Source organism: Pleuronectes platessa, chromosome 12 (assembly GCF_947347685.1).
Source record: "Pleuronectes platessa chromosome 12, fPlePla1.1, whole genome shotgun sequence".
NCBI lineage: Eukaryota > Metazoa > Chordata > Actinopteri > Pleuronectiformes > Pleuronectidae > Pleuronectes > Pleuronectes platessa.
Window position 1 is genome coordinate 18393935 of NC_070637.1, and position 16510 is coordinate 18410444.

Consider the following 16510-nt stretch of genomic DNA (forward strand, 5'->3'; position numbering starts at 1 on the left):
TATCTAAAGTGAAATCACGACAGCATTATGCTAGGCAGAAGGACTAAAACATGAGGTTATTACTCGTAGTAAAAAAAGGGGGTCGAAAGTTATATTTTGCATATAGATTGAATCCAATTTTACATGCAAGATTATGTGTGAATAAAAGATGAGTCAAAATGAATGCCACATTTCTAAAATGCAATCAAATTTAAAAAAGCCAATGCACTGTTATTACATTATAATATACTCAAAATGTAGTTTTTATTTTAAGGGTGTAGTTTAACCTCCAAGAGCAAACTTACTGAAATGGTTTAAGTGTTCCGACAAGTGTGGAATAACATATTTCCCGGTATTGAAGAGAATGGTGGACTGGTCTGTCTCAGGCTGGTGATCAGTTTACAGTTATGAGGTGTGGTGTTTTCCAGTGTCAGTGTCTACCCAGTTAAGATGATCTCTCCTTCGCACGACCACCACTCCCACCACTCCCACTGCATGACATTTGATCTAGGGGCTTCCGATGGGTGTGTTGTTACCTGTACTGGTCAGCAGATGGTGTCCCATGAGAATTCTGGAGGGTTGACTGGGGATCCTTTTGATGGCTGAGAAGACAGATGAACATTTTATTCAAATATTTCCATCTCTGTGTTATTGAAATAGTCTGTGGTCCTTGATCAGGATATTGCTAGAAACAACTTGACTTAATTGTATTGAAACAAGTTGATGTGCGGATTTTTGAAGAAGTATACGATGAACACTGAAGCTAAACTAAACTGTTACTTATATTCTACACCACAGAATCTAAAATAAGGTCTGTGCTGAGTTTATGACTGAGTAAAGGTGGTGGAAACCAAAGGATTTAACCTAAACTACAGTGTTTCTAAACATTGAACTGTCTTTTTAGGATAGATAGATAGATAGATAGATAGATAGATAGATAGTTAGATAGATAGATAGATAGATAGATAGATAGATAGATAGATAGATAGATAGATAGATAGATAGATAGATAGATAGATAGATACAGAAATCTCATTTGACAGGGCTCAACAATACACCCATAATTCACGTTTGAAGACACAGAATAAATCTTAAAACAAGGGTCAACAATACATATTTACATTTAAAACACAGAGCACACATCTACATCCAGAATAGGCACTTTAAAGGGAAGTGTTTAAAACAGGTGAAAGTGTAAAGTCTATTTTGAATAGGTCAGGGTGGTTATCACAGAGGGAAACATGATCTCCTTTTAGTCACCAATGTAAAAACTGGGGTTTCCAGTTTTTCTTCACTTTCAGTCAATGGTCGTCACCTCTGGAGTCTGGAGCCATTTGGAAAACATGTCTCCTTCTCTCTTGGATTCATCAAAAGACCTTATATGTTGTTAATTGTAGTTTATAATACCTTATAATGATATATCTCATACGTGTCCACACTTTAGTTCATTGATCTGCTGCATTAAATGGGTTTTCTCTCTCAAAATAAAAAGTTTCAATCACACCTCACTACCTGGTTCTGTTCAGCCAATCAGATCGTGTCCTGCTCTGACATGATCCCACCTCTCTAACTTTAAACTTGGGGTGAACTGATGGTGGCGCCTCCCCGTGGTGAGGAGTGTGTCACACGGCATCTGTTCCTGCAGTAGATGCATCAGGTCTGTGAACTTCACTGAGGCTCCTCTCTTTTCTTGTGTATTTGTTTATCTCTGGAGCCTTTATCGTTGTTGAATATCATTCACACTCACCTGAAAAGGACTGTTTCTTCTCTCACTACTTTATATTTCTAGAGTTTGTTAATTCAACATGAAAAGTTTTTTCTTTTTACATTGAAATAACATTTAATAAATATTGTAAAGTTAAGTTTCCCCCTCAATGTTTTAATCTCAGTGAGGATTGTGGACAAACCTTTGAGAGGGAGACACAAATATATTTTATATAACATTATTTCACTGTGTTGCTCTCAACCTTTTTGCATTTGGACAATAAACAAAATACAACTTTTATGGAATGAGGAAGTAAATGAGGAAGTGACTTTTGGAGGGAACCTGTAAAGAGGGAGGAGAGTTGAGAGCAGGTGTTTTTCTTCTCTCCACTGTCTTTACATTTTTGCTCACTATGTGAACTACTGTGTTTTTTAAAGTTAGGTCTTGACCTTATGTAAAGTGCATGTTGTGATTTAGCGGAAACTGTTAATTGTGATGAGCTGCTTATATGAATAAAATATAATGAAATGGGTGCCGGTATAGAATGGAACGGAACACCTCCCCCAGCTGCCAGCTTGTGGCCTGGCTCAGGGCCAAATATTCATAATTAATTATTTAAGAAACATAGATTTATTTTGAAAGGGAATATATTTAAAAAGGAAAAATGATCTACTCAAGCACAATAAAACACCTTCAATAATTCCTCAGAGAATAATCCGTAGATCTTTATGGAAGGAAATCTGGAGTGTTTGAGGCACAGATATTCATGAGCGTGTCGATATGATACAGATCTACACCAAATTCAAGGGCTACTGAATTTGAAAGTGTCAGAGCCTGAGCAGACAAATGAACACGTTTGCAGCCACTGATGTGGACTCAGCAGTACCTTCCCAAAGTGACATTTGTAATATACAACGTGAACAACTGCAGATGGATTACAGCTCATGCACAGTGTGCTGTTACACTGTGTGGTTGTGATAAAGGTCTCACCAGGTGTAGTAACAGTGGAGAGCACAGAGCTGAATGTCATTCTCATAGGTTTCATCAGGTCATCGAAGAGCTGAAGTGTTTGTTCTTGTGAAATGTTGGACCATGATTACCGACCTCTCGCTCCCGGCCCGGGCGTCCTTGCATGACTGGGTTTCTCCAACACACGGCCGATTACAAGAGAGAAGCTCACAGCTTGAATCCTGAGAGGAAGGCGGCGTTCCTTTGTTAGTATTCGGGTTTTACTTTAACACATTTTTTTACGGGATGGGCTGATGCAATGCAGGATGTACATGTCTTGTTCCTGGAAGACCTCTGGTAGCTAGCATCAGATAATCTGTGGTGATCGCTGATTGACCTCCAGATTTCAGGTTTGATTTGATGGTCTGCGAAGGGGGAGAGGCAATTTCCTTTTCCTCGAGACTTGGGACAAATCACCATCCGCATTTTAATTTTTGATTTGGAACAACGCAGTTTTTGTTTTTAAAATCTTCAAGCAATACTGCTTTACCTCTTGTAAATGTTTTTATTATGTGCAAACTCAAAGGATAAATGTGTGTTTTGGATATTTTTTTTGTTATTGAATAACTCTGTGTGTATAATTAATCAGATTCCACATTTAACTATAATAAAGCTTGGTTAACTTCATCCATCGCCCGCATATATGTGGTGAATAGCTCACTGTAGAAAATGGAGGTGAGTTATGATATATTGTGTAATGTATTCATTGTCGTACATATGCCATCTGGCGAGAGCTTTTTTGTAATTTTGAAATCAGAGCCGGGATGCGGAGTGGAATACAACATTCATAACACTTAACAAAATTACTCCCAATATTGCCTACATCATAAATTCTCACGCCACAACATGGAAAGTCTGAACAGGATTTGATTTGGTTTTGTTTCATATCTTTTACCTGTGTTAAACTCTTTTATGTTTTCATAAATGTGTATTTAGCTGGCACTGAGCGCGGGAGGATGTATGCATTGTCGATTAAATCAATTTCACTGACATTTATATTGTATTTTCTACTGCATTGAGCAGGAGTGAACATAAAACCTCCAACAAGCTTGAATATAACGGCCTTGTTCATATTTATTGCTTAATCAATATGCATCATTCAGACTGTCTGTGTATTAACCACACTATCAGCTTTAAAACTAAATAGAGAAAATGGGATTAGTGTAAACATTAACATGAACAAAACAAAACCCTGATGCTCCACAAAATGGAATTTAGATAAATAGTTCTTCATTTTTTGGCTAAGATGAAAAACAGTTTCTGGTCACTCAAGTAATTTATCTCTTTTTTGGGGAAATGATCCGGTTAGCTCTGCATAATCCCTGTAAACCACATTCTGCCGGGAAGGAGGCCATACCTCAGAATAATGAGGCCCCTTAATTGTAGAATTAATTTAATTTTGCAGGAATAATCAGTCATACTAATCTCCATGGTAACAAACGTAATTAAATTTCCCAGACTCAAATTTGGGGGTCGTCTCTTGAAGGAGTCACAAAAAAACTGACGAATGTTTTACCACGAACCAGATACAGTAAAGTGTTTGTCACTTGAAGAACTTTTGATTAAAAGAAGTCATTAGAAATGAAGGTTATTAATATTAAACTTTTATGCTCCTTTGGTCAGGATGGAAGCAAAGTCTAAAATAGAAGCAATTTTTTGAGGTATGCATGATTGACAGTAGCTCTTATTTACCCCGACTCATTATATTTATACATCTATACAATTCTATTGGTTGTATTGTTTAATACATTGACTTTGGAAGGGGGGCATTGTGCGGTATGATACATAGATGGATGGACAGATGGATTGATTGATTGATAGAGAGATAGACAGTGTTGTGCATGAACGAACGCAAAAGAACGCACTCATTGAACACGTTCACTTTTATGAGAACGATGAACTGAACGCAACTCAATGACAAATAATGAATTTGAACGGTGAAAACGTTCATATTGTAGCGTCCTCGCGTATATTTTCTCTGAAGTGTTTATCAAAAGCAGCATAAAATGACAGCGACACACACATGATAATTTGTCCATCGTCTTATAGTTCTTGCGCAGGTTGTGCGCAATGGGCTTCTGCGCAGTGGGCTTCTGCGCAGAATGTGCGCAGTAGGCTTCTGCGCAGGATGTGCGCAATGGGCTTCTGCGCAGGATGTGCGCGCGCAGTTTACCCCCCCCCCCCCCCCATTTAATATAATTAAAAATATATATATTTGATTTGATTTAATTTTTTTATATTTAAAATTTTTATATTACATTTCATCATCATTTCTCCGCGCTGGTTCAGGGCTTGATGATGCTGGTGTTCACAGGTGACTGACCTACGCAAGCCTGTAGCCGCCACCCCCCCACAGGAGATTATGTGCTTGTGTGTGTGGCTGCGGCGCTTCCTGGTTCTTCCCGGCACTAAGCTGCCGGTGCGAACAGCCAAAGTATTTAACATGGGCGAGGAAAGGAGGCGGAGCGCTTTTCACAGCGCTTCTACCTCCGGTGCGTCCCGGGGTTAGAGGATGATGGTGTGACGTTAATGTATTGTTTTACATTGCATGTGTCACGTCTTGATAAATCAGTCTCCTATGTCGCCTGTACCAGGAGCCGCCCCTGTCACTGGTTATCTTGGCTCGCTGTCTGGCCGGTAACCAGCCGTCCGGACCGCTCCGTGAAGAAGGAGGAGGAGATGTTTCTTTACTTGGAATGCGGCCACTGTATTTCTCGGATATACAGCAGGAGCAACACTCGCATCACCTCCAGGTGCTCCGTCACTTCTCCTTATAAACACACTTTTAGCGTCTTTTCCCAGAATACCCAGGTGCACTACGTCACACACTACAAACTTTCCTTAAAGGGGCAGGCCATACCTGCAACACAACATCTCTCGGTCTCATATACAGATGGCAAGAGAAAGCAGAGACGCAGACTCAGCAACTACATCCGAGATCCGATGCACCTTATTATTATCTGAGGGATTTTTACACAGTGTCTGATAAACATTCCGACAGTAAAGGCAAGGGGTAGTGATGGATAAGGTTTCCTCTAACAAGTTAAGTCTTTCATTCTCACTGTCATGTTCATTTCATAGTGTTACTATGAAATGAACTGAAATATGAACTAGTTCAGAATTTAAATGGTGAACTATGAACGTGAACTATTCATGTTTACTTGTATGAACTGAACTTTGAACTTGTTCATGAGAGTAGTGAACCTGCACAACACTGGAGATAGACATATTGATAGATGGATAGATGGATGGATGGATGGATGGATAGATACTTTATTGATCCTGAGGGAAATTTGTGAATGTTATGACCGCCCTCTGCAGACATGTATGTGGATCTGCTATGATATATAAGGTAAAGGGTAAAAGAAGGGGATTTTATCAAAAAGCCACATTTACCAACCCTAACCCTAACTGAGGTGACGTCACATGTATTGACGTTTAGGGCGGAAGTGCGTCCCGTGCTCCCTCCCGCGCCCCGGGCTCACGGACACGCGCTCGGTCTTGCCCTCCTCTCTCTCAGCCAATCACCTCGCAGGTAAACACGCCATTGCGTCATTGTTATTGTGGCCGTCGGCTCTTCCAGCGGCTTCGCGCAGGTTTCGCCACAGTTCACGAAGAGAAAGCTACGCAGACAGTGCGGAGCCGCCACGTCCCACCTGCGCCATGTCGCTCCCGAAGGACGCGTCGTCCGAGGAGGCTTTACAAGGTAGGAAACAGCCTGTAGCTCAGCTGGCTCCATGCTAACGTTAGCATGTAAACAACACACCACGGGCCAGCTGTGTGGACGATGCTAAGCTAGCTGTGTGAGAGAAGCCTGAGGTTTAAAGCTAACGAGAGGAGAAAGCTGACATTTGTATTTGCTTCATAAGAAGTGGAGGCAAAACTATTAAAGGACAGGTTGTTGTTATAGTTAGTAGATTAATTAATTTACTCGGCTATTAGATAGATATATAGATTCAAACACGAGCATAATAATAATACATATTGACAAATATATACTATAATATATCTAATATTTGAAGTATAATGTGATTAAAAGACACAAGTAACCGAGGCAGAGTGAAGTCAAATATAAATACAGATTTAAGGATGAATAACTGAAGCTACACAAAGTTGTGTGTTAGACACAGAAAAAAGGGGAAACAGTGCAAGAGTAGATCTTAAAATACAAGACTAGAGATATAAAAAGTATAGAATCAGATAAAGATAAACACTGGCAGTAATGGTAACAGTCGGTCAGCCTAGTGAAGTGTTTGTTGTTCAGCTGTAGCCTGCGTGTTGTTCCAAGGTTTTACAGCCCAGTGGTATGACATTGCTCAACCAACTGGTTTTACTGTGTGTTTGGTGGGTAGGTTCCTGGGTAGAGCTGAATTTCAGTGGAAACGTTTCCCAAAGCACGAGTCATCACGGAAGTCAGGAGCAGATCCCCACGTCCAGCCTGGAGGGTGACGTGGAGAAAATGCTGCTGGACGCACAACACGAGTCGGGGAGGAGCAGCTCCAGGGGGAGCTCCAAGTGCAACAGGTCTGTGGGAAAATCTGCTTGTTTGTCCCTTGTGCATTGTGTAATCCAGATGGTAAATGAGTGGTGTTCCAGAGTTTTATTAACTTGTTGTTGTTTTCTTCTTGTTCTTCTTGTTCTTCTTCTTCTTCTTCTTCTTCTCCTCAGCCCACTCAGAGCACAGACCCCACTTGTCCTGTGGAGGGGCTCAGAGGGAAACAGCTCACAGGTAGAGTTATATCTGAACTAGCACTGGGTGATTAAACAATATCAGCAATTATCACAATATGATTTTCATAAAGAGCCTTTTTATTCTGTTGATTTTGGTTCACATATTCAAATTGGTACAAAGCAAAATAGTCATGGAGAAAAACAAATAAATATGTATATATAAAATAGTGTAGGCTAAAGCAATAGCTCATTATGCTTCTCTCTTTACAAAGAACTTATTAAACTGACTACCATGGGGGCTAAAGAGATATATATATATGTCTGTGTTTATGTGTTTTTTTAAAACTTATTTTTTAAATTACATCTCAGTTTTATATTTGTTTATAAACTTTTTATATTGGCCCTTTACCTTGCTTTTCTTAAACGTACCTTTTCCCCTGTGTTCAGATAGAAGTTCAATATAAGTTAAGACGTATATATTTTGAAGTAATGCTTTTTCATTGTGCAAGCATAGTGAGGAGGTATAAAACATAATTAAGCTCTGATTTGTAAAATGTTTAGCTGTTTATAATTCTCTGCTCACAAAGTGGACTTTATAACCACAACTTTCTATATGAATCCAACTCTAGTTGCCCGTCTGTTTTAATTACTAGTTAATTTGATTCTGTACAGCTCGACAGTATTTTTATATATATTTTGATGCTGGATGTGTTTACAGTCAGATGAAGACTTCCAAGAAACAAGTCGGGAAGTAGAGAATCTGATGAAGAAAAACGCTGATTGGATCTGGGACTGGTCGAGTCGACCTGAGAACAATCCACCAAAGTATGTTCCCTAATTTGCTTACTCTTATTAATGCATGTTTATAATTTTATAATTGAGTAATTATTCTAATATTTCAGTCAAAAATGGGTTATTACCAAATGCTAATTAAATGTTTGAGCCCATTTATTTTATCACATGATTTATCATTTAGATTCACATTATTTAAAATGTCTGTGTGAGCAAAGGTGTCAGTGTGACATTAAACTTGTACTCGTCAATTTTAATGAATTCAAAACAATGAAAGATTAATGTGCTCCTCTGTAGGGAGTTCCTGCTGAAGCACACTAAGCACTCGACCCCTCTCAGCATCAGGAACACCAGCGTCATGAAGAAAGGAGGAATCCTCTCCGCTGACTTTCTGAAGCTTTTCATTCCCTCATTAATCATTTCTCACATACTTGCTGTTGGCCTCGGGTAAGCACCAGCAATTAATTGCTCACTCGGGCAACTTTTACAGTAGCTCTTACTCTAAAAACACTTAATAGTAATCTTTAGATGCAACTGCAGGAAGATCCTTAAATAACTCTTCAAAACCTGAATATGGGGCCACATACAATTGATTCATCTATGGAAATATAGACCTGTTTTCTTGCTGTTTGGAAACATCATCAATCCAATCACCTTTAATTGCACCAACGCAACATGAATAATTTAGTGTTAGTTCAGTGTGTGTCTCTGTATTAAAAGGGCACATCAATTTGTTCGTACCGTGATAGATTAGTCTTGAGTTTTGAATTTGGCTGGAGTGACATCACTTCTATGGGCTTTTGTAATGTGCTATTAATAATTCTTTGACCAATAAAATCAAAGAGTAGTTGCTTTGGTTAAGCATGATACGGTGCACTGTTAGTTAGGTTGCCATGGGCAGCAAGGGCTATTGAGCTGTCTGTCTGCTGAGCACCATCAGTAATTTGTAGAGAAACACACCACCATACCTCAGCCAAGGCCCATCAGTTTAAATCTGCTGGATCTGGACTTTTATGTGGATGCACAACAGATTGCATTGATACCATTCCCCTAAAAATCTTTTTCTAAGATCCATGCATTATTGATGAAATTGTTAAAATAAAACACCCCATCGCGAAATGTTATAATAAGTGCGGATAGATTGCATGTGGTTCTTTCTTGGCCCATGTCTCATACCCGCACAAAGTTTCATAGAAATCCATTCAGTAGTTTTTGTGTAATCTTGCTAACAAACAAACAAACCAACATATAGACCAGGTGAAAACACACCCTCCTGATGTAATACATGTGTCTTTTAAAATGTAACTCCTATTTTTTTGTATATTCTACTTTCAGCACCATTTAATTCTCGGTTTATCTTTCTCTTTTCAGGATATACATTGGGAAGCGTATAACCTCCCACAACACCTACTAAGTAGAAGTGTGGTGTCACCTTGATGTGAGAATCTTGGCATGCCTTAAAACGGGAGCTTTTGGAAGATCTAGGGAGATGTGGCCATGGGATTTGAGAGCCTCATGCGGCTCCCTGGAGAGTAAAGGATCTGTCTGTGCTGTCTGTGGCTTCTGACACCTGAACACAACACTGACCAATCATCTGCCGCTTGCTGGTCGTCCCTTGTCCCTGCCTGGAGACGACTGCTGCTTCCTGCTCCTTAAATCTGAAAGTTAGGGAACTGATATATGTTGTTCGCCATCGTCTATTGTTTATTATTGCAATGAGAATTCCATTGAAGATGAATTTTACTTTTACTTTTTAATCTTCAGATTATGGTGTGGATAAACATGTTTTTTATTTTATTAGCTCAGAGATTGAGAGACGGAGCTTTGATCGATTGCTCAAATCATGCGACTGTATAAACTGCAGAAAATCAAATGTTAACTTTCTACGCACAACTGTGGTCCATTTTGTTCAACCTCCACAATAAAAGCAGGAAACACATGTACTCAGTGGCCGCCGATGATTGTTACGCACACAACATGGAACTGACTTGTCAAAGGAGAGGATCCCATGCAGATGAACACAATTAAAATTTTATTGAACTTTGGTCAAAATAATAAACAAGTGAATACATTGCCACCATGTTAGGAATCAATGGACAAAGACAATGCATTATTATGTGTTTGTTTTTAATGTCATCAGTATATGTATCGTGTGGTCAACTTTCATTTCGGCATTCACAACTACGGAGATAAGATCCACATTTGCAATACGCGGCTCAAATTTTGGGTGACATCCCTAATAATAATAATAATAATAAATGAATAAGGGCACATGTATGAGGCCTGTCTGAATTTTCCTACTCATTACATGATTCGGAGGCACTCTGTCACAAACTGTACGGTGTGCAATTTTTCCTCTGTGTTTCATAGACAGCCACCTATAGCAGCAGTATATGAGGACATAACTATAAAATAGGATTTACAAATAATGCACATGAGGTTTGTAGAACGTTTGGGGACATAAACTTGTAGCTGTCACTGATCGAAGTAGGTATTAAGGCTGCAGATTCCCTTTGTCCTGGGCCCCATCTTGTGCCATGACGTTTCCGGCCTGCATCCTAACACATGGTCAAAAACTAGAAAAGGAATCTCTCGACACAAACTCGTCATTGGTTGTCTCCAACAGTGGTTCTGAAACTGGCAGCCCCCCCCCAAGTCCTATTTCCGTCACAAGTTTTCTTGAGATCTGCTCCAAAAAATAATAAAAAGACAGTGGTCTGACTGACTGAACATTTTTCCACCTCTCTACAACATAAAAACATGCAAAGCAATAAACATGTTTTAATACATCTAAATTTAAAAACACATCTGTAGTTTTAGTTTCTTTTATTATGTGGATGACAAGGTGTACTCGAGTAGATACAGTGAGTGAAATTATGTCACCGTATTGACAGGGGAGGGGGTAAAGTAAGAGGAGGGAGGGGGGGAAAGAAAAGAAACAAGTCCACTTTCCAAATTCAGGGCCTCTTCCACCAGTAGTTTGGCCTGAATACATGACCAATGGGGGAATGTTACAGTTAGGCTTATTGGCCATTAATCCGTGCTTCAGAGGGCCCGAAATCTTTGAAATGATGTTACAACTCTGACAAGACGTCATTTTAAGGGCTTCCGAGAGTTCTGCTGTTAAATCATGAAATGAAGGCTTAAAATGTCAACACAAACACCAAAGTTCAAGAGTTTGACCTCTAGGGAGTGCCATTCCGTCAATTAGACCCGAATTGGGCTTTCTGGGTCAGGGGGGCATGTTGATTGCCCTGGTGCCGAAGGCAAAAACAACCTAAGCTCAGACTCGAAATAAAACAGGCCTATGGATCAACCTCCTGTGGCAAAAAAAGTAGACACGTGCTTTCGAATTCTTCACCAGGAGGACAACGAGGCTGTTTCTTCTTATACAGATAGACAAGTAGTAGGCTTAACTACACAGGTACGGTAAAAGCCCTATCCTCGGGAGCCCCAAATCTTCTAGTTGATTTTGTCCTGGAAAATGTACAAGTTGTTGGTGGCTGCCACAGCTATCACGTTATCTTTGGGGTGCCAGGCAGTGTGGAGGATCTTCTTGTTGAAGTCCAGGCTGTCCACGCTGATCTCATCCTTCTTCCTCTTGCCGCCGGTGGACACTTTGCGGGGCTTGAGCGTGGCCCGCGGTTTGCTGCTCTCCCGGGACGCCTCCAGTGTGATGTCCCGCCGGGTGTTGCGGTCGAACATTCTGAAGAAATTGTTGTAGGAGCCGGTCATGATGGCACTGAGGGACAAAAGAGAAGGACACTGATTATCAGGACATGCTTTAAAAGTGCCATATATCAGATGTATCATAAACGTCCTAGTGAGGGAAAAACAAGAGCACGGACCTGTCACTGCCGTTCCAGCAGCACTCAAACTTGTCGAAGATGCAGTCGTTTTCATACAAGGAGCAGAGCTTACTGCGAAGGTATTCATGGACCTGAAAGAAAACAAAAGGACTTGAGCCTTAGGTCTTAAAATCACTAAATATATAGACACACACAAACACAGGAAATGCTCTGGTTTAACACAACTGCTCTTAGATTAAGCAAACACACCTGAGGCGACTATTTTTGTGAATCACTAGGAGCGTGCATGTCATTCATCAATTGGATCATATTTATTTCCGATCTTTACTTTTTCATTTCATAAATGTGAATTCAAATATATTTGAAATCCGGAAAAAACATTAACAGGTACAGCTACACAGCAACACAACAGACACTATTGTGTTATTTGGTGAAAACACACATGTATACAAAATGACACTGTTAAAACAACCATTTAGTACTTTTCAACTTATATAAGATACAGTTGTCACTTCAGTTAGGTAATAGTTGCATTTGAAAGTCACTGGACAAAAATGTCTATGCACCTGATACGTCTCCACTGGCCGGTTCTCCATGTTGAGGTCCCACACTTTGACGGAGAGGTAGTCACGTGTCATCATGTAGCGTCCGCTGTGACTGAACTTCACGTCCGAGATGGAGGAGATGATCTCAGAGAAAAAGGACCGGCTGCTCGGATCCTCTGGCTCCTCAAAGACTTCAGAAGAAAAACAAAACAAACCAAATGTTAATTTCAAATAAATCCTCAGGATGGAGATAAGCAAATTTGAATGCAATCCTAAAACAAATTGCTTTACCACCAATCAAATAGTTAATTGATTAAACCCGGCAGTGTCCCAGTTGAGCTACTCACACTTTGAGTGCCGGTCGCAGAGGGCCGCCGCTCGCATGTCACACAGGCGAATGGTGCCTTTGCTACTGCTGTACACAAAAACATTGCATTGGTTTGGATGGCACTCAGCAGCCGTGATTACTTCTGTCAGCTCCTCCATGTTGGCAGGCTTGATGTCTACAATATCTGGGAACACGCTGTTAAGGAACTTCCAGGTTTAGGCTTCACCACGACACAGTGCAAAGACCTACGGACAACATATCTACTGTCTCCTCTCTGGAGAGGGAAAAGGATACTAAAACTTCTGTCTGTGATTTCCAAGTGCCATAGATTTATTCTTAGGTCGTCTGCGGAGAGGTACGTTTCATGATCACTATTTACAGAAATGGAATTAATGTGATAGGTGTGCGCATTTGCAAAGATCCTCCGTGGGCTTGCTTCTACCATGAGATCCATTGGCATCAGCACTGGTACCTGGAAACAAGGAACACGCACCGTTAGGACGAGATTTTATAAAACCCTCTAAAAGCCATGTTCATGTGCAAGAGAGGTCACGTACCCGTAAGGAGGAGATTCTAAAGGGGTCTCTGAGTCGTCCATCTTCATCTTTCAGGTTGTAACCTTCTGCCCGTTTATCTCTTTCACTTATTTTCCACAATTTGATAGTTTTATCTGACAGGAGCAAAGTTGGGAATTTGACAGGTTAAAGATTGTGATAGAGAGAAGTTTTGAAACTCTGATATCACATCAAGAGAACAATCGAACTCCTACCATTTGTCGAAAGTAGAAAGTGAGCAGCGTTCTGTTGGGGTAGCCATCTAATTTTATTAATCTTTTCCTCGATTTCTAAACTTTTCAAGTAGTCAAATTCTGGCTCGTGACTCTGAAAAGTGCTATAGACGTTGTACTCCCCGCGCAGGTGCGGACGATTCTTGGACTGAAAGAAGGAAACACATGGACAACAACAAAGTGTAAACATCATGGCTGCAAACACACGAGTCAGGACGTGACTAGTGACATGAAGGCGCCTCTGTGTGTGTGTGTGTGTGTGTGTGTGACGTGTGGGATCTCACCTCCTGTTCATGTTGAAATATCACTACTCTGCCTCCTTTGTCTCCGGTCGCGAGCAGCTCCCCAGAGTAGTTGAACTCCACTGTAGAGATAATGTCAGCTGGAAATGGACACACATGAGTCAGACCCAACAGCTCAGCTTCCTCCATGATGCTGAATCCAGCTAATTCATTTTCATATCAGGGGCAACGTGACAAGCACAACACACAACACACACACACACAACACACAACACACAGACACACCATTTCATGTGTGAATGAATGAAAACACGCATGATGTCACTCTGACAATTTATGGACGCAGCACATTGACGTCATGGACACGGTCGCTCCCCTTTAATAGCTTAGCCGCCAGCTAGCATACAGTGCTTGCTAGCGGTGCATGCACTAACAGGGTGGGGGGGAAAGGGCGTTTTGTGCAGCCGATCCACAAACACACTCACGACACATGCACTCGTACACAATCACACCCGAGCATCCAGCTGACGTGCATCTCATGTGAAGCGCACACAGCATCACCATCACCATCTAGCTAGCTTGCCCCAGCGATGTAGCCCCCCCCCCCCCCCTTAGCCGCCAAGCTAGCGTTAGCCACGTACCTTCCGCAACATCTTCATCTATCGCTCCTTTCACTTGAGAGAAACACCACTGGAAATCGTTACCTCCTGCAACCCCTGTGGAGGAGAGAGAGCACAGCGTCAGGTCGGGGGCGCGCGGGTCCGGCTTCGCTCGGTGGAGGCAGCGACCCCCCCCCCCCACCGACAGCGACACACAGTTTGACAACTAGCACCGTTAGCTCTCCAGCGCTAGCTCGCGGCTAGGCTAACTTGCAGTGTTCAGGGCCATCACACACACCAAGTGAGGTGGATCCTTCTTCTCCCCTCTCCCCCTTCACAAAGCAGCTTACCCGCCATTGCTTCATTTAGCAGCTCTGGCTGAACACAGCGTCCCACGGCCCGATCGCACAGCGCAGCTCTCCGCGGAGGGGGACAGATAGCATCCACAATCAGTGTGAGGACTCGGATCTGTCAGGGACCACGGAAATTATCCGTGATTTTTTTTTTTTTTTTTTGCTTCCAAAATGGCGCACGGTACATGGAGAGATGACGTCATGCCCACATGCCACATCCTGGCTGCTGCCTCCATCCTCCCGAGCATCGTCTCATCGGATCTGCATCCAGCGCCTGTTCGTCCCGTTTTCACCTTTTAACTCCGCTGCTTCACGTGTTTAAAACAAAACACCCGACATGTTTAGCCTGGTTAGAGTCAGTCCAGCTGTGCTCTGATGGGGGGTGGTGGTGGTGGTGGCACATGTGACACATCTGGATGCGGGCATAACAGCTGTAACACAATAAATCCAGGACAAACAAAAACACACATGTATTGGAACCTCCTGTTTTTCTCGTGTTTACAGGTCAGTTAAGTGTCATACATGGGATCTGTATCATATGGATGACTGATGAGGTCTGTGTAGGGATGAACTTATGTTTACTACAATTTACAGGCTTGATCGAACTTTATTTAGTATTTAAAAAAAATTGTTTGTTATTGTGGCTATTGGACGTGAAGTGAGTCTTAACCCCTTTAAAATATAGAGGCACCCAAGCTTTGTTTTGTGTGGTCGTAGGGTGACATCTAGTGGATAGAGCGAAGAAGCTCATTATTGTTATATGTGTCGTTGGCTCATGTTCACTGTGTGCTGCTCTTCTGTTAGAAACAAGCGGTACTTCCGGCTGAGATCACAGTTTAAAGACAGAATCCAAAACATAAGATACATCACAAAAGATATAACACATATGTAAATGTCATGTCTAAAGAAAACATTGGAGACACTCACCCCTGAAACTCCTAAAGTGTTTTATGGACTCAAACACTTTACCAACTCCTCCATCGGCAGAGTGGTGAGAAGATACTGAGTGCATCTAAATTCCCGGGTGAACTCTTCCTTTAAAGCTATAAGAAAAATGTTTAATGAAGAAGGTTTGGAACAAGCCAAGCATGTCTGACCCAAACTTTTCTGTTTGAGAACAGTTCCAGAACAAATGTGAGACCTTTTCATCAGAATTTTAACAAAAAGAACAGTTGGATTTTATATTTTGTTTATATATTCTATGGAAAGATCGTACAGGGTAGAAACTATGAATTAATCTAAACAAAAATGATTCCGGGTTAAGGAATAAACTCCAGGGCACATTCTCTATTGTACCATTCCAAAATGGGATTATATAAGGGATTGTTACTATTTCCTTTTGGATATTTCACAGTACTGCCAGATGCTTGTTTTAGTTTCTACCTATTTCGTCAATTTGTCTATAAAGTCTGATTCATCACAAGTATCGTATACAAGTTCAAATATAACTATTTAGTTTCAGAGTTTGGACTTTGACATGTAAGGAGTAAGACTTCTACAGCAATTCATCTCTTTCACCTTATATCCTGTACAGGTCTATAAGAGGAAGGTCCTGCATATAAAATCACTTATTCATTGGTCATCTGAGACCTCTTGTAATTGAGATTGAATGTAATGTGTTTTGTCCCTTTAATATGTATGTACACATCTATCTATCTATCTATCTATCTATCTATCTATCTATCTATCTAT

The 16510-nt window shown here is 41.1% G+C and overlaps 2 protein-coding genes across 2 annotated transcripts; one reads left to right on the forward strand and one right to left on the reverse strand.

Annotated features, from left to right (window-relative positions):
* Positions 1-6239: 6239 nt before the first annotated feature.
* Positions 6240-10098, forward strand: bnip4 (BCL2 interacting protein 4). Its single transcript, XM_053436557.1, has 6 exons — positions 6240-6398; positions 7045-7216; positions 7361-7421; positions 8082-8188; positions 8453-8602; positions 9527-10098. Exons 1-6 carry the CDS (start codon positions 6356-6358, stop codon positions 9567-9569), a joined length of 576 nt encoding a protein of 191 aa, XP_053292532.1. The 5' UTR covers positions 6240-6355; the 3' UTR covers positions 9570-10098.
* A 68-nt stretch (positions 10099-10166) lies between these two features.
* On the reverse strand, positions 10167-14971 carry ppp2r2d (protein phosphatase 2, regulatory subunit B, delta). Its single transcript, XM_053436550.1, has 10 exons — positions 14816-14971; positions 14508-14582; positions 13909-14006; positions 13607-13772; positions 13395-13507; positions 13132-13309; positions 12857-13021; positions 12531-12700; positions 12004-12095; positions 10167-11897 (listed from the first exon to the last, which is right to left on the reverse strand). The coding sequence occupies exons 1-10, from the start codon at positions 14820-14822 to the stop codon at positions 11618-11620; spliced, it is 1344 nt and encodes a 447-aa protein (XP_053292525.1). The 5' UTR covers positions 14823-14971; the 3' UTR covers positions 10167-11617.
* Positions 14972-16510: the final 1539 nt, after the last annotated feature.

What these genes read in the sequence shown, in the direction of transcription:
- bnip4 (XM_053436557.1), top strand. Translation starts at nt 6,356, where the DNA reads ATGTCGCTCCCGAAGGACGCGTCGTCCGAGGAGGCTTTACAAG. An exon ending in GGGAGCTCCAAGTGCAACAG is followed by an intron (nt 7,217 to 7,360) that starts GTCTGTGGGAAA and finishes TCTTCTCCTCAG; the next exon opens with CCCACTCAGAGCACAGACCC. An exon ending in CAGAGGGAAACAGCTCACAG is followed by an intron (nt 7,422 to 8,081) that starts GTAGAGTTATAT and finishes ATGTGTTTACAG; the next exon opens with TCAGATGAAGACTTCCAAGA.
- ppp2r2d (XM_053436550.1), bottom strand. An exon ending in AATCACAGACAGAAGTTTTA is followed by an intron (nt 13,022 to 13,131) that starts GTATCCTTTTCC and finishes GCGTGTTCCCAG; the next exon opens with ATATTGTAGACATCAAGCCT. An exon ending in CTGCGACCGGCACTCAAAGT is followed by an intron (nt 12,701 to 12,856) that starts GTGAGTAGCTCA and finishes TTTCTTCTGAAG; the next exon opens with TCTTTGAGGAGCCAGAGGAT.